We start from the raw sequence: 21,579 nt of genomic DNA, 5'->3' as shown, positions 1-21,579 counted from the left end.
ATTTGCCATATGTAAGAATTGGCCCTGTCAAATCTTAACAAACAGGGGGAAGCATATCACCAGAGTAACCGCTAACTACTGCCAACTGTAGCAGCAGTTAGCTAATATGTTTAATTGGCCATCTAGATAGTGGTCCTATTACCTGACTTCACCTGTTTGGGGAGGAATTTACCATTTCTCTTTCACATAGTTGCAACCCCACCGAATGCCATGCTGTATGAATGCATTGTATAGAATATAGCTCTCTTTATATATTATATTGTGGAGAGATACAGTCCACTGTTTGTTGTGTGTTTGGTGCAATGAACTGTTCAATGCATTTAATGTATCCCTGTATCCAATGTTAGCAGAGTTATATCTCTGCATAAGTTGAGAACAGTGTACAGTGTTAAAGTATAATTTTTTATAAAAATACAAATGATAATTCAAGTTGGATTAATTGGACAATGATTCCTCATGAGTATTATAATACAAATAAGTCACAATAGAATTACTGTAATGTGGAACACAATATAGACAAACCCTGTTTAATTGTTGCTCATATCATGGCATATCATATCACAAGATTAAGGGACTGATAAATAATGATTTAAGAAGCCTCATAAATTCTATAAATCTTTTTATTTACTTTTATTTGGCAGAATTCACACAAAAGAATAGACCCAAATAATCATGCTGTGTCTCCATTAACTCTTTATCAACACAGATTTTTTTTGCAAACAAATTAAATCAAAAAAGTGACTGCATATTTGTGACATTGTTATGTAGTGAAATAAAATACAGAGGATCATAAAAACAGATGAAAATGACACAGGATTAGGAAGCAAAACATTTTTACAACGAATAAAGCAAATACATATTTTTTTTGTAAATGACACAAAATTTAAGGGTGAAGAATTTTCTGAAAAATGAACAAAAAATACTGACAGCACTTTAGAGAGTTGATGTTTCCAAACAGTGATTGTCTTTGCAATTATGGTATATACAACACCATCACTCTTTAGAATGTGTTATAAAGGGCCAGCTCTATGGTGTGTAAATATGCTTCTGCACTTAATATATAATTTCAAAGCTTGAAAGTAAAATAATTTCATACATAAAAAAATTGTAACTGTGATTTTGCCTGGGTGTATAAACAACATTTTCCTTCAAAACAACTATTGTAACTATCTGTTCTGTGCAATAGACCCCTGGATACAAATATACCACACCCGTTCATTAACAACATTCACTTAATAGGATGAAATAGGACAAAATGACTAACCCTGTAATAAACTATTGGTGAAAATTTTGTGAGGTGGCCTATGTTCAATAAATCTGGACTATGTACATAAAACAATATTTATTATTACAATACAAATGAATCTTATTTACAGTGTGAAGGGATTTTAAACAATCTCATGCACTCCTGTCTGATTACTGAAAAAAAAAAAAAAGAATTACTAGTAGTTAACAACATTGAGATGACTGTCGTTTTAGGTTTCAAAGAACGTTTGAGGACTTTGCCTTATTAAGTGAGGGAATTTGGTTGTACATGAGAGAGTTTAATTTGCCCCATAGTTAATCATTTCTTTGGTGAAACAGATAGTTCAAGTCTTGGGAACCTAAAACCACCTCTTGAACCACTGTCACTGCTGGACGATGAAGACAATCTTGATTTTTTAGAGAGGGAAACACCTGCACTTCCTTCCACTCCTGCTCCACTGTCCTCACCAAGTGTCACTTCATATGAGCCCTTTGACTTTGAACCAAAACCTCCAAAGGTTCCAAACTTCAACTTGCCTTTCTTTCCTTTGACCTTGCTTCCTCCTAGGTCTAATGAAATGTCACCACCCTCGGCTTCTAAGTGAGTTGAAGGAGAACTAACTGCAAGCTCCCCCTCATCACTCAGAGAAGAAGACCGATGTCTTGATTTCTTAAATAGATCCAGTGAGGCTGACTTGCCCTTAGCTGACACACTGAGTCCACCATCACCCTCTAATCCTAATTTACCACTATGTACACTTTGGTCTTTAGAGACCTTACCACCTTTTCCACTAGCACTCATTTCTACCTCTGGTCCCCGAAGGTCACCTGCACTACCGCCCTTTCCTTTTGATTTGCCAAACAATTTTGGCATCTTCACCCTTACTTTGCCTTCACTGTGCCTAAGTTCTGGACTCGGAACCTCAACATTTTGTGAACTGACTTGGCAACTTACAGATGGAGACTGTATGTTTATACCTCCACTAGCCGCAAGTTCTGAATCAACATTCCCTCCACCTTGCTGCCCTTCCAATTGAGGCAGAGCAATACCAAATTTTGGTATCTTCATTTTGGGAAATGTTACAGTACCCTCTGGGTAATGAAGACCACCACTTGCACTGCCCCCTGAAACACCAGTGTCAAACCCTGCACCACCTTTCACATTTATTTTGGGGGCTTTAAAACCTGCAGACATGGTTGCTTCTCCGTGCCTGTTTAGATTTGCATCAATATCAGGAGCAGATATGTTCACATTTGGAGTCTTTAATTTGACATCTGGCCCTTCCAAATTAACATTTGGACTGTCAATAGAGGTGTTCAAGCCAGCAGATGGCAAATCTACATCAAATCCATCACCTTTGACTTTTGGTGATTTGATATCTAATTCCACATCAGGAAAATGAAGCTTACCAAAAAGAGGCTTTTTTACCTTTGTTCCTTTGACATGGATATTGGGTGTGTCTACATCCATGTTCATAGCTGGTGTTTCAATGTCAATTTCTGGTTTCTTTGCCTTTCCTTTTACTTTAGGAAGTTTAAATTTCCCCTTTTTCCCCTTTACATGTATATCAATATCAGGGGCATCAAGACTTGCTTCAGTTTCTGGGAGACTAATGTCTGTTTTCAAACCTTTTGATCCCACACTGAACGTGGGTGTCTTAACTGTTGATTCAGGACCCTCCAATTCAGGGGCTTTCATTCCAAACTTAGGCCCTTTGAACTTGGGAAATGTAACACCTGTCTTTACAGGATCAATAGACGCACCTTCCATAGTGACAGTGGGTACTGCAATGTTAACATCTGTACCTTTAATATCTCCTTTGACTTTGGGCCCTTTTACGTTGATGCCGAGATCAGGTGCTTTGAAGTCAGTGTTAGATTTGGGAAGGTTTATGCCAATTTTAGGCATTTCAAAACCACCCTTAGACCCTTTGATGTCAACTCCTGGACCTTTGATGTCAACATTAGGTGTTGTTATGTCTCCCTTTATCTTTGGAGCTGACACATCCATGTCACCTTTGAGTTCAGGACTTTTAAGGTTGAAATCCACATTTGGCATGGATATTTTCGGTCCTGAGATGGTTGGCATCTTGATTTTTGGGCCCTTGATGTTGCCACTTGGACTCTTAACGTCAACATCTAATTCTGGGACTTTGATGTCAATGTCAGCTTTAGGAAGGCTTGCATCAACTCCAGGCCCTTCAATATTTGGACCTTTGATCTCAAATGATGGCATTTTAATTTTAGGCATTTCAAATCCACCCTTTGGCCCTTCAATATCAATCTCTGGACCTTTCAGATCAAAGTCAGCTTTGGGAAGGTTTATGTCAACATCTGGGCCTTCCACTTTTGGGCCTCTGAAGCCAAGTGATGGCATTTTCATTTTAGGCATTTCAAATCCACCCTTAGGCCCTTTGATATCAAACTCTGGACCTTCAATGTCAACTGCGGGTGCTTTTATGTCACCTCGAATCTTTGGAACTGACACATCCACATCTCCTTCCAATTTGGGACCTTTCAAATTGAAATCAATATCTGGCATGGAAATATTTGGCCCTGTGATGGATGGCATCTTGAATTTTGGTCCTTTGATTTTACCACTTGGACTCTCAATGTCTATCTCGGGTCCTTTGATGTCAACATCAGGTACTTTCACATCAATGTCAGCTTTGGGAAGGTTTACATCAACATCTGGACCTTCCATTTTTGGGCCTCTGAAGCCAAATGTTGGCATTTTCATTTTAGGCATTTCAAATCCACCCTTAGGCCCTTTGATATCAAGCTCTGGACCTTCGATGTCAACTTTAGGTGCTTTTATTTCTCCTTTAATCTTTGGAACTGACACATCCACATCTCCTTCCAGTTTGGGACCTTTCAGGTTGAAATCAACGTCTGGCATGGAGATTTTTGGTCCTGTGATAGTTGGCATCTTGAATTTTGGTCCTTTGATTTTACCACTTGGACTCTCAATGTCTATCCCTGGTCCTTTGATGTTAACGTCAGGTACTTTCACATCAATGTCAGCTTTGGGAAGATTTACATCAACATCTGGACCTTCGACTTTTGGACCTTTGAAGCCAAATGATGGCATTTTCATTTTAGGCATTTCAAATCCACCCTTTGGCCCCTCAATATCAATCCCTGGACCTTTAATGTCAACATCAGGTACTTTCACATCAATGTCAGCTTTGGGAAGGCTTACATCAACATCTGGACCTTCCACTTTAGGGCCTCTGAAGCCAAATGATGGCATTTTCATTTTGGGCATTTCAAATCCACCCTTGGGCCCTTTGATATCAAACTCTGGACCTTCGATGTCAACTTTAGGTACTTTTATGTCACCTTCAATCTTTGGAACTGACACATCCGCATCTCCCTCCAGTTTGGGACCTTTCAAATTGAAATCAATATCTGGCATGGAAATGTTTGGCCCTGTGATGGATGGCATCTTGAATTTTGGTCCTTTGATTTTACCACTTGGACTGTCAATGTCTATCCCTGGTCCTTTGATGTCAACGTCAGGTACTTTCACATCAATGTCAGCTTTGGGAAGGTTTACATCAACATCTGGACCTTCCATTTTTGGGCCCCTGAAGCCAAATGATGGCATTTTCATTTTAGGCATTTCGAATCCACCCTTAGGCCCTTTGATATCAAACTCTGGACCTTTGATGTCAACTTCAGGTGCTTTTATATCTCCTTCAATCTTTGGAACTGACACATCCACATCTCCTTCCAGTTTGGGACCTTTCAGATTGAAGTCAATGTCTGGCATGGTAATTTTTGGCCCTGTGATAGATGGCATCTTGAATTTTGGGCCTTTGATTTTACCACTTGGACTCTCGATGTCTATCCCTGGTCCTTTGATGTCAACGTCAGGTACTTTCACATCAATGTCAGCCTTGGGAAGGTTTACATCAACATCGGGACCTTCCACTTTTGGACCTTTGAAGCTGAATGACGGCATTTTGATTTTAGGCATTTCAAATCCACCCTTTGGCCCTTTGATATCAAACTCTGGACCTGCAATGTCAACTTCAGGTGCTTTTATGTCTCCTTCAATCTTTGGAACTGACACATCCACGTCTCCTTCCAATTTGGGACCTTTCAGATTGAAATCCATGTCTGGCATGGAAATTTTTGGTCCTGTGATAGTTGGCATGTTGAATTTGGGTCCTTTGATTTTACCACTTGGACTCTCAAAGTCTACTTGTGGTCCTTTGATATCCATTTTCGGTTCTCTGATATCAATGTCGGCTTTAGGAAGGCTGACATCAAGTTCTGGCCCTTCAATTTTTGGACCTTTCATCCCAAAGGATGGCATTTTAAACTTAGGCATCTTAAATCCGCCTTTGTGGCCCTCGATATCAACATCTGGTCCTTTGATATCAACCTTTGGAGCTTTGATGTCACCCTCAATCTTTGGAGCTGACACATCAATATCTCCCTTTACTTTGGGCCCTTTCAAACTCACATCCCAATCTGGCATCTTTAATTTGGGACCCTTCAGTTTTGCATCCGGTCCTTCAATGTCAATCTCAGGTCTTTGAAGTTCAACGTCAGGTGCTTTCACATCAATGTTTGTTTTGGGAAGGTTTATGTCAACATCTGGACCTTCTACTTTTCTACCTTTGAAGCCAAAGGATGGCATTTTCATTTTTGGCATTTTGGGCAGTTCAAAGCCACCTCTTGGACCTTCAATATCAACCTTTGGACCCTTAATGTCAAACTCAGGTGTTTTTATATCTCCTTCAATCCTCGGAGTTGACACATCCACATCCCCTTTAAGCTGAGGACCTCTGAGATTGAAATCCACATCAGGCATGGAAAGATTTGGTCCTGAGATAGTTGGCATCTTGAATTTAGGCCCTTTGATTTTACCACTTGGACTCTCAATGTCAATGCCTGCTCCTTTCATTTCAACTTCAGGGGCATTAATATCAATTTCAGCTTTCGGGAGGCTTACATCAAAATCTGGACCTTCAACATTTGGAGCTTTCACTCCAAAGGATGGCATTTTGAATTTAGGCAATTTAATTCCTCCTCTGAGCCCATCAACTTCAACATCTGGTCCTTCAATATCGACTGTGGGAGCTTTTATGCCACCCTGAATCTTTGGAAGTGACACATCCACGTCTCCTTCAAGTTTGGGACCTTTAAGCTTGAAATCAAGGTCTGGCATGGACATTTTTGGTCCTGAGATAGTTGGCATCTTGAATTTTGGTCCTTTGATTTTACCACCTGGTCCCTCAATGTCAACCTCTGGTCCTTTGATGTCAACATCAGGTGCTTTAATGTCAATGTTTGCTTTGGGAAGGTTTACATCAACATCTGGACCTTCAACTTTTGGACCTTTGAAGCCAAATGATGGCATTTTCATTTTAGGCATTTCAAATCCACCCTTAGGCCCTTCAAAATCAATCTCTGGACCTTTAATGTCAACGTCAGGTACTTTCACATCAATGTCAGCTTTGGGGAGGTTTACATCAACATCTGGGCCTTCAACTTTAGGGCCTCTGAAACCAAATGATGGCATTTTCATTTTAGGCATTTCAAATCCACCCTTGGGTCCTTTGATATCAAACTCTGGACCTTCAAAGTCAACTTCAGGTGCCTTTATGTCTCCTTCGATCTTTGGAACTGACACATCCACATCACCTTTTAGTTTGGGGCCTTTCAGTTTGAAATCCATGTCAGGCATGGAAATGTGTGGTCCTGTGATAGTTGGCATCTTGAATTTTGGGCCTTTGATTTTACCACTTGGACTCTCAATGTCAAATTCTGGTCCTTTGATGTCAACATCCGGTGCTTTAACATCAATGTTTGCTTTGGGAAGGTTTACATCAACATCTGGACCTTCCACTTTTGGACCTTTGAAGCCAAATGATGGCATTTTGATTTTAGGCATTTCAAATCCACCCTTAGGCCCCTTGATATCAAAATCTGGACCTTCGATGTCAACTTCAGGTCCTTTTATATCTCCTTCAATCTTTGGAAGTGAAGCATCCACATCACCTTTTAGTTTGGGGCCTTTCAGTTTGAAATCCATGTCTGGCATGGAAATGTTTGGTCCTGTGATAGTTGGCATCTTGAATTTTGGTCCTTTGATTTTACCACTTGGACTCTCAATGTCTATCTCGGGTCCTTTGATGTCAACATCAGGTACTTTCACATCAATGTCAGTTTTCGGAAGGTTTACATCAACATCTGGACCTTCCACTTTTGGGCCTCTGAAGCCAAATGATGGCATTTTCATTTTAGGCATTTCGAATCCACCCTTTGGCCCTTTGATATCAAACTCTGGACCTTCAATGTCAACTGCAGGTGCTTTTATGTCTCCTTCAATCTTTGGAACCGACACATCCACATCTCCTTCCAGTTTGGGACCCTTCAGATTGAAATCAACATCTGGCATGGAAATTTTTGGCCCTGTGATAGATGGCATCTTGAATTTTGGTCCTTTGATTTTACCACTTGGACTCTCAATGTCTATCCCTGGTCCTTTGATGTCAACATCAGGTACTTTCACATCAATGTCAGCTTTGGGAAGGCTTACATCAACATCTGGACCTTCCACTTTTGGACCTTTGAAGCCAAATGATGGCATTTTGAATTTAGGCATTTCAAATCCACCCTTAGGCCCTTTTATATCAAACTCTGGACCTTTGATGTCAACTTCAGGTGCTTTCACATCAAGGTTTGCTTTGGGAAGGTTTACATCAACATCTGGACCTTCCACTTTTGGGCCACTGAAGCCAAATGATGGCATTTTGATTTTAGGCATTTCAAATCCACCCTTAGGCCCTTTGATGTCAAAATCTGGACCTTCGATGTCAACTTCAGGTCCTGTCATATCCCCCTCAATCTTTGGAAGTGAAGCATCGACATCACCTTTTAGTTTGGGGCCTTTCAGTTTGAAATCCATGTCTGGCATGGAAATGTTTGGTCCTGTGATGGTTGGCATCTTGAATTTTGGTCCTCTGATTTTACCACTTGGACCCTCAATGTCAACCTCTGGACCTTTGATGTCAACATCAGGTGCTTTCACATCAATGTCAGCTTTAGGGAGGCTAACATCAACATCTGGACCTTCCACTTTTGGGCCTCTGAAGCCAAATGATGGCATCTTCATTTTTGGCATTTCAAATCCACCCTTAGGCCCTTTGATATCAAACTCTGGACCTTCAATGTCAACTGCAGGTGCTTTTATGTCTCCTTCTATCTTTGGAACTGACACATCCACATCTCCTCCGAGTTTGGGACCCTTCAGATTGAAATCAACATCTGGCATGGAGATTTTTGGCCCTGTGATAGTTGGCATCTTGAATTTTGGGCCTTTGATTTTACCACTTGGACTCTCGATGTCTATCCCTGGTCCTTTGATGTCAACGTCAGGTACTTTCACGTCAGTGTCAGCTTTGGGAAGGCTTACATCAACATCGGGACCTTCCAGTTTTGGGCCTCTGAAGCCAAATGATGGCATCTTCATTTTTGGCATTTCAAATCCACCCTTTGGCCCTTTGATATCAAATTCTGGACCTTCGATGTCAACATCAGGTACTTTCACATCAATGTCAGCTTTGGGAAGATTTACATCAACATCTGGACCTTCCACTTTCGGACCTTTGAAGCCAAATGTCGGCATTTTGAATTTAGGCATTTCAAATCCACCCTTAGGCCCTTTGATATCAAACTCTGGACCTTCGATGTCAACGTCAGGTGCATTTATGTCTCCTTTAATCTTTGGAACTGACACATCCACATCTCCATCCAGTTTGGGACCTTTCAGATTGAAATCAATGTCTGGCATGGACATTTTTGGCCCTGTGATAGATGGCATCTTGAATTTTGGTCCTTTGATTTTACCACTTGGACTCTCAATGTCTATCCCTGGTCCTTCGATGTCAACGTCAGGTACTTTTACATCAATGTCAGCTTTGGGAAGGTTGACATCAACATCTGGACCTTCCACTTTTGGACCTTTGAAGCCAAATGTTGGCATTTTGATTTTAGGCATGTCAAATCCACCCTTTGGCCCTTTGATATCAAACTCTGGACCTTCGATGTCAACTTCAGGTGCTTTTATGTCTCCTTCAATCTTTGGAACTGACACATCCACATCACCTTTTAGTTTGGGGCCTTTCAGTTTGAAATCCATGTCTGGCATGGAAATGTTTGGTCCTGTGATAGTTGGCATCTTGAATTTTGGTCCTTTGATTTTACCACTTGGACTCTCAATGTCTATCCCTGGTCCTTTGATGTCAACGTCAGGTACTATCAGGTCAATGTCAGCTTTGGGAAGATTTACATCAACATCTGGACCTTCCACTTTTGGACCTTTGAAGCCAAATGTTGGCATTTTGAATTTAGGCATTTCAAATCCACCCTTAGGCCCTTTGATATCAAACTCTGGACCTTCGATGTCAACTTCAGGTGCATTCATGTCTCCTTTAATCTTTGGAACTGACAAGTCCACATCTCCTTCCAGCTTAGGACCTTTCAGATTGAAATCAACGTCTGGCATGGAGATTTTTGGTCCTGTGATAGATGGCATCTTGAATTTTGGTCCTTTGATTTTACCACTTGGACTCTCAATGTCTATCCCTGGTCCTTCGATGTCAACGTCAGGCACTTTCACATCAATGTCAGCTTTAGGAAGGTTGACATCAACATCTGGACCGTCCACTTTTGGACCTTTGAAGCCAAATGTCGGCATTTTGATTTTAGGCATTTCAAATCCACCCTTAGGCCCTTTGATATCAAACTCTGGACCTTCAATGTCAACTTCAGGTGCTTTCATGTCTCCTTCAATCTTTGGAACTGACACATCCACATCACCTTTTAGTTTGGGGCCTTTCAGTTTGAAATCCATGTCAGGCATGGAAATGTGTGGTCCTGTGATAGTTGGCATCTTGAATTTTGGTCCTTTGATTTTACCACTTGGACTCTCAATGTCTATCTCGGGTCCTTCGATGTCAACGTCAGGTACTTTACCATCAATGTCAGCTTTGGGAAGGTTGACGTCAACATCTGGACCTTCCAGTTTTGGACCTTTGAAGCCAAATGTTGGCATTTTAATTTTAGGCATTTCAAATCCACCCTCGGGCCCTTTGATATCAAGGTCTGGACCTTCAATGTTAATTTCTGGTGCTTTTATGTCTCCTTCTATCTTTGGAACTGACACATCCACATCTCCTTTGAATTTGGGGCCTTTCAGATTAAAGTCAACGTCTGGCATGGAAATCTTTGGTCCAGAGATAGTTGGCATTTTGAGTTTCGGCCCTTTGATTTTACCACTTGGACTCTCAATATCAACCTCTGGTCCCTTGATGTCAATATCAGGTCCTTTTATATCCATGTTTGCTTTTGGAAGGTTTAGATCAACATCTGGCATTTCAACCTTTGGGCCTTTGAAACCAAATTTTGGCATCTTGAATTTGGATCCCTTGACTTTTGGACCAGTCAATCCCAGGTCAAGATCAAGACCTTCAGTGCTACCGGTCATCCCTTTGATGCTGACATCCCCTTTTCCCATTTTCACATCTGCTTCTGGAGCCTTTACCTTTGGACCCTTGAATCCAAACTTTGGCATTTTAAATTTCGTTTTCTTTGTGCCAATTTCTGGAACATCAATTGTAACATCTGGGCCCTCTATATCAGCTTTTGGTAATTGAACATCCCCTTTCAAATCACCCTTCACTCTTGGCCCCTTCAGATTGATGTCAACATCTGGCAATGATATTTTTGGTCCTGATATTGATGGCATCTTGATTTTTGGTCCTTTGATTTTTGCATCTGGCCCTTCAACATCAATATCAGGCACTTTAATGTCAACATCGGGTGCTTTCACATCAAGGTTTGCTTTGGGAAGGTTTACATCAACATCTGGGCCTTCCACTTTTGGACCTTTGAAGCCAAATGTCGGCATTTTGATTTTAGGCAGGTCAAATCCACCCTTACCCCCTTTGATATCAAACTCTGGACCTTCGATGTCAACTTCAGGTGCTTTCATGTCTCCTTCAATCTTTGGAATTGACACATCCATATCACCTTTTAGTTTGGGGCCTTTCAGTTTGAAATCCATGTCTGGCATGGAAATGTTTGGTCCTGTGATAGTTGGCATCTTGAATTTTGGTCCTTTGATTTTGCCACTTGGACTCTCAATGTCTATGTCGGGTCCTTTGATGTCAACGTCAGGTACTTTCACATCAATGTCAGCTTTGGGAAGGTTTACATCAACATCTGGACCTTCCACTTTTGGACCTTTGAAGCCAAATGATGGCATTTTGATTTTAGGCATTTCAAATCCACCCTTTGGCCCTTTGATGTCAAACTCTGGACCTTCGATGTCAACTTCAGGTCCTTTTATATCCCCTTCAATCTTTGGAAGTGAAGCATCCACATCACCTTTTAGTTTGGGGCCTTTCAGTTTGAAATCCATGTCTGGCATGGAAATGTTTGGTCCTGTGATAGTTGGCATCTTGAATTTTGGTCCTTTGATTTTACCACTTGGACTCTCAATGTCTATCTCGGGTCCTTTGATGTCAACGTCAGGTACTTTCACATCAATGTCAGTTTTCGGAAAATTTACATCAACATCTGGACCTTCCACTTTTGGGCCTCTGAAGCCAAATGTTGGCATTTTCATTTTAGGCATTTCAAATCCACCCTTAGGGCCCTTGATATCAAACTCTGGACCTTCAATGTCAACTTTAGGTGCTTTTATGTCTCCTTTAATCTTTGGAACTGAGACATCCACATCTCCATCCAGTTTGGGACCTTTCAGATTGAAATCAACGTCTGGCATGGAAATTTTTGGCCCTGTGATAGATGGCATCTTGAATTTTGGTCCTTTGATTTTACCACTTGGACTCTCGATGTCTATCCCTGGTCCTTTGATGTCAATGTCAGGTACTTTCACATCAATGTCAGCTTTGGGAAGGCTTACATCAACATCTGGACCTTCCACTTTTGGACCTTTGAAGCCAAATGATGGCATTTTGATTTTAGGCATTTCAAATCCACCCTTTGGCCCTTTGATGTCAAAATCTGGACCTTCGATGTCAACTTCAGGTCCTTTTATATCCCCTTCAATCTTTGGAAGTGAAGCATCCACATCACCTTTTAGTTTGGGGCCTTTCAGTTTGAAATCCATGTCTGGCATGGAAATGTTTGGTCCTGTGATAGTTGGCATCTTGAATTTTGGTCCTTTGATTTTACCACTTGGACTGTCAATGTCTATCTCCGGTCCTTTGATGTCAACGTCAGGTACTTTCACATCAATGTCAGCTTTGGGAAGGTTTACATCAACATCTGGACCTTCCACTTTTGGGCCTTTGAAGCCAAATGATGGCATTTTCATTTTTGGCATTTCAAATCCACCCTTCGGGCCCTTGATATCAAACTCTGGACCTTCAATGTCAACTTTAGGTGCTTTTATGTCTCCTTTAATCTTTGGAACTGAGACATCCACATCTCCATCCAGTTTGGGACCTTTCAGATTGAAATCAACGTCTGGCATGGAAATTTTTGGCCCTGTGATAGTTGGCATCTTGAATTTTGGTCCTTTGATTTTACCACTTGGACTCTCGATGTCTATCCCTGGTCCTTTGATGTCAACGTCAGGTACTTTCACATCAATGTCAGCTTTGGGAAGGCTTACATCAACATCTGGACCTTCCACTTTTGGACCTTTGAAGCCAAATGATGGCATTTTGATTTTAGGCATTTCAAATCCACCCCTAGGCCCTTTGATGTCAAAATCTGGACCTTCGATGTCAACTTCAGGTCCTTTAATATCCCCTTCAATCTTTGGAAGTGAAGCATCCACATCACCTTTTAGTTTGGGGCCTTTCAGTTTGAAATCCATGTCTGGCATGGAAATGTTTGGTCCTGTGATAGTTGGCATCTTGAATTTTGGTCCTTTGATTTTACCACTTGGACTCTCAATGTCTATCTCGGGTCCTTTGATGTCAACATCAGGTACTTTCACATCAATGTCAGCTTTGGGAAGGCTTACATCAACATCTGGACCTTCCACTTTTGGGCCTCTGAAGCCAAATGTTGGCATTTTCATTTTTGGCATTTCAAATCCACCCTTTGGCCCTTTGATATCAAACTCTGGACCTTCAATGTCAACTTTAGGTGCTTTTATGTCTCCTTTAATCTTTGGAACTGACACATCCACATCTCCATCCAGTTTGGGACCTTTCAGATTGAAATCAACGTCCGGCATGGAAATTTTTGGCCCTGTGATAGTTGGCATCTTGAATTTTGGTCCTTTGATTTTACCACTTGGACTCTCGATGTCTATCCCTGGTCCTTTGATGTCAACGTCAGGTACTTTCACGTCAATGTCAGCTGTGGGAAGGGTTACATCAACATCTGGACCATCCACTTTTGGACCTTTGAAGCCAAATGTTGGCATTTTAATTTTAGGCATTTCAAATCCACCCTTTGGCCCTTCAATGTCAATCTCTGGACCTTTAATGTCAACATCAGGTGCTTTCACATCAATGTCAGCTTTGGGAAGGTTTATGTCAACATCTGGACCTTCCAGTTTTGGGCCTCTGAAGCCAAATGATGGCATTTTGAATTTAGGCATTTCAAATCCACCCTTAGGCCCTTTGATATCAAACTCTGGACCTTCGATGTCAACTTCAGGTCCTTTTATATCCCCTTCAATCTTTGGAAGTGAAGCATCCACATCACCTTTTAGTTTGGGGCCTTTCAGTTTGAAATCCATGTCTGGCATGGAAATGTTTGGTCCTGTGATAGATGGCATCTTGAATTTTGGTCCTTTGATTTTACCACTTGGACTCTCAATGTCTATCTCGGGTCCTTTGATGTCAACGTCAGGCACTTTCACATCAATGTCAGCTTTGGGAAGGTTTACATCAACATCTGGACCTTCCACTTTTGGGCCTCTGAAGCCAAATGTTGGCATTTTGAATTTAGGCAGTTCAAATCCACCCTTGGGCCCTTTGATATCAAACTCTGGACCTTCAATGTCAACTTCAGGTGCTTTGATTTCTCCTTCAATCTTTGGAACTGACACATCCACATCTTCAAGTTTGGGACCCTTCAGATTGAAATCAACGTCTGGCATGGAAATTTTTGGCCCTGTGATAGATGGCATCTTGAATTTTGGTCCTTTGATTTTACCACTTGGACTCTCAATGTCTATCCCTGGTCCTTTGATGTCAACGTCAGGTACTTTCACATCAATGTCAGCTTTGGGAAGGTTAACATCAACATCTGGACCTTCCAGTTTTGGGCCTCTGAAGCCAAATGATGGCATTTTCATTTTAGGCATTTTAAATCCTCCTCTGTGGCCATCAATGTCAACATCTGGTCCTTCAATATCCACATCAAGACCTTTCACATCTCCTTCAATCTTTGGAAGTGAAGCATCCACATCACCTTTTACTTTGGGGCCTTTCAGCTTGAAATCCATGTCTGGCATGGAAATGTTTGGTGCTGTGATAGTTGGCATCTTGAATTTTGGTCCTTTGATTTTACCACTTGGACCCTCAATGTCAACCTCTGGACCTTTGATGTCAACATCAGGTGCTTTAATATCAATGTTTGCTTTGGGAAGGTTTACATCAACATCTGGACCTTCCACTTTTGGACCTTTGAGTCCAAATGATGGCATTTTCATTTTTGGCATTTCAAATCCACCCTTTGGCCCTTCAAAATCAATCTCTGGTCCTTTAATGTCAGCATCAGGTACTTTCACATCAATGTCAGCTTTGGGAAGGTTTACGTCAACATCTGGACCTTCCAGTTTTGGGCCTTTGAAGCCAAATGTTGGCATTTTCATTTTTGGCATTTTAAATCCTCCTTTGTGGCCCTCAATGTCAACATCTGGTCCTTCAATATCCACATCAAGACCTTTCACATCTCCTTCAATCTTTGGAAGTGAAGCATCCACATCACCTTTTACTTTGGGGCCTTTCAGCTTGAAATCCATGTCTGGCATGGAAATGTTTGGTGCTGTGATAGTTGGCATCTTGAATTTTGGTCCTTTGATTTTACCACTTGGACCCTCAACGTCAATCTCTGGTCCTTTGATGTCAACATCAGGTGCTTTAATATCAATGTTTGCTTTGGGAAGGTTTACATCAACATCTGGACCTTCCACTTTTGGACCTTTGAATCCAAGTGATGGCATTTTCATTTTTGGCATTTCAAATCCACCCTTCGGCCCTTCAAAATCAATCTCTGGACCTTTAATGTCAACATCAGGTACTTTCACATCAATGTCAGCTTTGGGAAGGTTTACGTCAACATCTGGACCTTCCAGTTTTGGGCCTTTGAAGCCAAATGTCGGCATTTTCATTTTTGGCAATTTAAATCCTCCTTTGTGGCCCTCAATGTCAACATCTGGTCCTACCATATCCACATCAAGACCTTTCACATCTCCTTCAATCTTTGGAAGTGAAGCATCCACATCACCTTTTACTTTGGGGCCTTTCAGCTTGAAATCCATGTCTGGCATGGAAATGTTTGGTGCTGTGATAGTTGGCATCTTGAATTTTGGTCCTTTGATTTTACCACTTGGACCCTCAACGTCAATCTCTGGTCCTTTGATGTCAACATCAGGTGCTTTAATATCAATGTTTGCTTTGGGAAGGTTTACATCAACATCTGGACCTCCCACTTTTGGACCTTTGAATCCAAGTGATGGCATTTTCATTTTTGGCATTTCAAATCCACCCTTTGGCCCTTCAAAATCAATCTCTGGACCTTTAATGTCAACATCAGGTACTTTCACATCAATGTCAGCTTTGGGAAGGTTTACGTCAACATCTGGACCTTCCAGTTTTGGGCCTTTGAAGCCAAATGTTGGCATTTTCATTTTTGGCAATTTAAATCCTCCTTTGTGGCCCTCAATGTCAACATCTGGTCCTTCAATATCCACATCAAGACCTTTCACATCTCCTTCAATCTTTGGAAGTGAAGCATCCACATCACCTTTTACTTTGGGGCCTTTCAGCTTGAAATCCATGTCTGGCATGGAAATGTTTGGTGCTGTGATAGTTGGCATCTTGAATTTTGGTCCTTTGATTTTACCACTTGGACCCTCAATGTCAATCTCTGGTCCTTTGATGTCAACATCAGGTGCTTTAATATCAATGTTTGCTTTGGGAAGGTTTACATCAACATCGGGACCTTCCACTTTTGGACCTTTGAATCCAAGTGATGGCATTTTCATTTTTGGCATTTCAAATCCACCCTTTGGCCCTTCAATATCAATCTCTGGACCTTTAATGTCAACATCAGGTACTTTCACATCAATGTCAGCTTTGGGAAGGTTTACGTCAACGTCTGGACCTTCCAGTCTGGCGCCTTTGAAGCCAAATGTTGGCATTTTCATTTTTGGCATTTTAAATCCTCCTTTGTGGCCCTCAATGTCAACATCTGGTCCTTCAATATCCACATCAAGACCTTTCACATCTCCTTCAATCTTTGGAAGTGAAGCATCCACATCACCTTTTACTTTGGGGCCTTTCAGCTTGAAATCCATGTCTGGCATGGAAATGTTTGGTGCTGTGATAGTTGGCATCTTGAATTTTGGTCCTTTGATTTTACCACTTGGACCCTCAACGTCAACCTCTGGTCCTTTGATGTCAACATCAGGTGCTTTAATATCAATGTTTGCTTTGGGAAGGTTTACATCAACATCTGGACCTTCCACTTTTGGACCTTTGAATCCAAGTGATGGCATTTTCATTTTTGGCATTTCAAATCCACCCTTTGGCCCTTCAATATCAATCTCTGAACCTTTAATGTCAACATCAGGTACTTTCACATCAATGTCAGCTTTGGGAAGGTTTATGTCAACGTCTGGACCTTCCAGTCTGGCGCCTTTGAAGCCAAATGTTGGCATTTTCATTTTTGGCATTTTAAATCCTCCTTTGTGGCCCTCAATGTCAACATCTGGTCCTTCAATATCCACATCAAGACCTTTCACATCTCCTTCAATCTTTGGAAGTGAAGCATCCACATCACCTTTTACTTTGGGGCCTTTCAGCTTGAAATCCATGTCTGGCATGGAAATGTTTGGTGCTGTGATAGTTGGCATCTTGAATTTTGGTCCTTTGATTTTACCACTTGGACCCTCAACGTCAATCTCTGGTCCTTTGATGTCAACATCAGGTGCTTTAATATCAATGTTTGCTTTGGGAAGGTTTACATCAACATCTGGACCTTCCACTTTTGGACCTTTGAATCCAAGTGATGGCATTTTCATTTTTGGCATTTCAAATCCACTCTTTGGCCCTTCAATATCAATCTCTGGACCTTTAATGTCAACATCAGGTACTTTCACATCAATGTCAGCTTTGGGAAGGTTAACGTCAACATCTGGACCTTCCAGTTTTGGGCCTTTGAAGCCAAAGGTTGGCATTTTCATTTTTGGCATTTTAAATCCTCCTTTGTGGCCCTCAATGTCAACATCTGGTCCTTCAATATCCACATCAAGACCTTTCACATCTCCTTCAATCTTTGGAAGTGAAGCATCCACATCACCTTTTACTTTGGGGCCTTTCAGTTTGAAATCCATGTCTGGCATGGAAATGTTTGGTGCTGTGATAGTTGGCATCTTGAATTTTGGTCCTTTGATTTTACCACTTGGACCCTCAACGTCAATCTCTGGTCCTTTGATGTCAACCTCAGGTGCTTTAATATCAATGTTTGCTTTGGGAAGGTTTACATCAACATCTGGACCTTCCACTTTTGGACCTTTGAATCCAAGTGATGGCATTTTCATTTTTGGCATTTCAAATCCACCCTTTGGCCCTTCAAAATCAACCCCTGGACCTTTAATGTCAACATCAGGTACTTTCACATCAATGTCAGCTTTGGGAAGGTTTACGTCAACATCTGGACCTTCCAGTTTTGGGCCTTTGAAGCCAAATGTTGGCATTTTCATTTTTGGCAATTTAAATCCTCCTTTGTGGCCCTCAATGTCAACATCTGGTCCTTCGATATCCACATCAAGACCTTTCACATCTCCTTCAATCTTTGGAAGTGAAGCATCCACATCACCTTTTACTTTGGGGCCTTTCAGCTTGAAATCCATGTCTGGCATGGAAATGTTTGGTGCTGTGATAGTTGGCATCTTGAATTTTGGTCCCTTGATTTTACCACTTGGACCCTCAACGTCAATCTCTGGTCCTTTGATGTCAACGTCAGGTGCTTTAATATCAATGTTTGCTTTGGGAAGGTTTACATCAACATCTGGGCCTTCCACTTTTGGACCTTTGAATCCAAGTGATGGCATTTTCATTTTTGGCATTTCAAATCCACCCGTTGGCCCTCCAATATCAATCTCTGGACCTTTAATGTCAACATCAGGTACTTTCACATCAATGTCAGCTTTGGGAAGGTTTACGTCAACATCTGGACCTTCCAGTTTTGGGCCTTTGAAGCCAAATGTTGGCATTTTCATTTTTGGCAATTTAAATCCTCCTTTGTGGCCCTCAATGTCAACATCTGGTCCTTCAATATCCATACCAGGAGCTTTCATATCTCCTTCAATCTTTGGAAGTGAAACATTCACATCTCCCTCCACTTTAGGACCTTTGACTTTGATGTCTGGCATCTTTGGTCCTTTAATGGTTGGTATCTTCAATTCAGGTCCTTTGATTTTTGCATCTGGGCCTTCAATGTCGATCTCTGGAGATTTAAGGTCTGTGTTAGGTGCTTTCACATCAATGTTTGCTTTGGGAAGGCTTACATCAACATCAGCACCCTCCAACTTTGGACTTTTAATGTTCAGTGATGGCATTTGAATTTTAGGCATTGCAAATCCACCCTTATGCCCTTTGATGTCAAGTTCAGGTGGTGTGATGTCTCCTTCAATCGTTGGTGCTGATACATCCACATCACCTTTGAGTTTGGGACCTCTCAGATTTAAGTCCACAGTTGGAATGGAGACCTTTGGTCCAGAAATTGTTGGCATGCTCATTTTGGTTCCTTTGAGCTTTGCATCTGGTCCTTCAACGCCAATCTCTGGTCCTTTAATGTCAACGTTAGGTGCTTTGACATCAATGGTAGCTTCTGGAAGGTTTACATCAACACCTGGACCTTCCACTTTTGGACCTTTGAAGCCAAATGTTGGCATTTTCATTTTTGGCATTTTAAATCCTCCTTTGTGGCCCTCAATGTCAACATCTGGTCCTTCAATATTCACATCAAGAGCTTTCACATCTCCTTCAATCTTTGGAAGTGAAGCATCCACATCTCCCTCCACTTTAGGACCTTTAAGTTTAAAGTCTACATTTGGTATCTTTTGTCCTTTTATGGTTGGTATCTTGACTTTGGGTCCCTGATTGTTTGTATCAGGGCCTTCAATGTCAATCTCTGGAGTTATTTTAACACCAGGTGCTTTCACGTCAATGTTACCTTTTTGAAGGCGAACATTACCATCAGGACCTTCCAGTTTTGGACCTTTGATGTCAAATGATGGCATTGTGATTTTAGGCATTTTAAATCCACCTTCAATGTCAACTTCTGGTCCTTTGATTTCAGCTCCTGATTTTGTTGCGTGCCCCTCAATCTTTGGAACTGACACATCCACGTCTCCCTTTACTGCTTTTCCTTTCAGACTGATATTCCCTTTCAGTCCTTTAATTCTAAGATCAGACCCCCCACTATCAGCTTCTGGTGCTTCAATGTCAACCCCAGGACCTTTTACGTCAACTTTTGCTCCTTTGGCCCCAAATGGTGTTGTCTTTGGCATTTTGAAATCCCCTTCTTTCCCCTCAATGTTTATAGCTGGGCCTTTAATGTCTATTTTGGGTGCTTTTATTTTTCCCTCAATCTTTGGCACTGTTACATCAAGATCTCCCTCTACCTTAGAACTCTTCAGGCTTACATCTGTATCTGGCCCCATTTTAACATGAGACACCTCCATTTTGTATTTGCTTTCACTCTTAGGTGCTTTGATTTTAATGCTAGAGTTGATTGCAGGTGCTGTGAAGTCACTGGCAGCTTCTGGAAGTCTAACATTGGGCACAGGCCCTTCAGTGTTAGCATTAGGACCTCTGATCTGTATAGCTGTCCCTTTGATGTCTAGCTCCGGTTTTTGCACCTCCTTATGTGTTACAGGTACTGACATATCTGCATCACCAGTGAGTTTAACTTCAACACTAGTTCCCTCTTTCTTGATTCCTTTCATTCCACTCACAGGCATCTTGATTGTTGACATTTTTATGCCACTCACAGTGCCCTCAGTTTCATAGCCTGGAACTTCACTGTGTGTTCCAGATGCTTTTATTCCTCCCTTTGTGCTTCCCAGGTTGACATCAACCTCACCCTTCAACTTTGAACCTGTAAGATTGACATCCGCATCTGCCATTGAAATCTTCCCTGCTGCTGAGGAATATCCTGAGGTAACATTGCCTATTGTTATTGCGGATCCTTCTATCCTGCTGCCTCTCAATTCTGTATCAATATCTCTGGAACCTCCACTAAATCTGACATTCTGAATATCAATACTGCCTGATCCCTTTCCCTGCGGGAGACTGATGTCACTTTCAGATACCTTCACCTTTGTCCTCTCACCTAAACTGGTGTCAACACTTCCCTCCACAGATGGAGTCAAAATCTGCATGCTTTTTCCTGGTAAAGACAGACTAATTGACCCTCCGTTCTCATCAGCTGAAGTTACTTCTGCAGTGCGCAACCCTCCTATTGTAATATGTCTACTACCAGTGTTTGTGCTGTCACTTAGTGTCATGGTTTTTCCTGACACCTGAATGCTTCTGTCTCCTTGCTCTCCACTCCCTCCTGAGATCTGAAAGCCACCCTGGTCTGTACCCCCAAAGTTAGGCCCTTTGAATTTGAGACCTGTAACTCTTTCTCTATCCCCCTCTCTTGTAAATGTTGTAGTCTGAACTCCCCCACTGGCCCAGCGTGTCTCTGTTGAGCTAACTTGGGGCCCAGTGTAAGAGACATTGCTTGACTCAAAAACTCCCTCTTCTGCTCCCACTTTACCTGATGGGCTGCCATGTGAGATTCTGATATGAGAAGAGCCATCTCCAGATTCGTGCCTTAGCCCCTTGAATTCTGGGCTCGAAAGTTCAAGTTGCTCACTTATGCCACCTGGCATATCCACAGTGTAAGTAGTGATGCGGCGGGTGATGGTAGTAATCGTGCTGCCATCGCTGCTTGTGCTGCTATGCCGCTCCGTGCGAACATCTACTCCCTCTGCAAGGTCTTCAGACTTCAGCCTTGGTTTAATCTTTTTTGTGTATATTCTCTTGTAGTCCTCATCATCTCCACTCTGTTGATAGAAAAACACAGGAGGGCATAGAACATGGA

The 21,579-nt window shown here is 41.7% G+C and overlaps 1 protein-coding gene across 1 annotated transcript in view; it reads right to left on the bottom strand.

Moving 5' to 3' along the window:
• Window positions 1–602: 602 nt before the first annotated feature.
• ahnak (AHNAK nucleoprotein) overlaps window positions 603–21,579 on the bottom strand; it is a 34,604-nt gene continuing 13,627 nt past the window's right edge. The window contains exon 6 of the mRNA XM_084352659.1: window positions 603–21,541. Within this exon, the coding sequence (XP_084208785.1) occupies window positions 1,565–21,541 (19,977 nt within the window). The 3' untranslated portion in view covers window positions 603–1,564. The remainder of the gene's footprint in view (window positions 21,542–21,579) is intronic.

Source organism: Pagrus pagrus (assembly GCF_965226575.1).
Source record: "Pagrus pagrus genome assembly, chromosome: 5".
NCBI classification, from domain to species: domain Eukaryota; kingdom Metazoa; phylum Chordata; class Actinopteri; order Spariformes; family Sparidae; genus Pagrus; species Pagrus pagrus.
The sequence above is the reverse complement of the archived record's forward strand: the minus strand, read 5'-3'. Positions and strand labels throughout refer to the sequence as shown.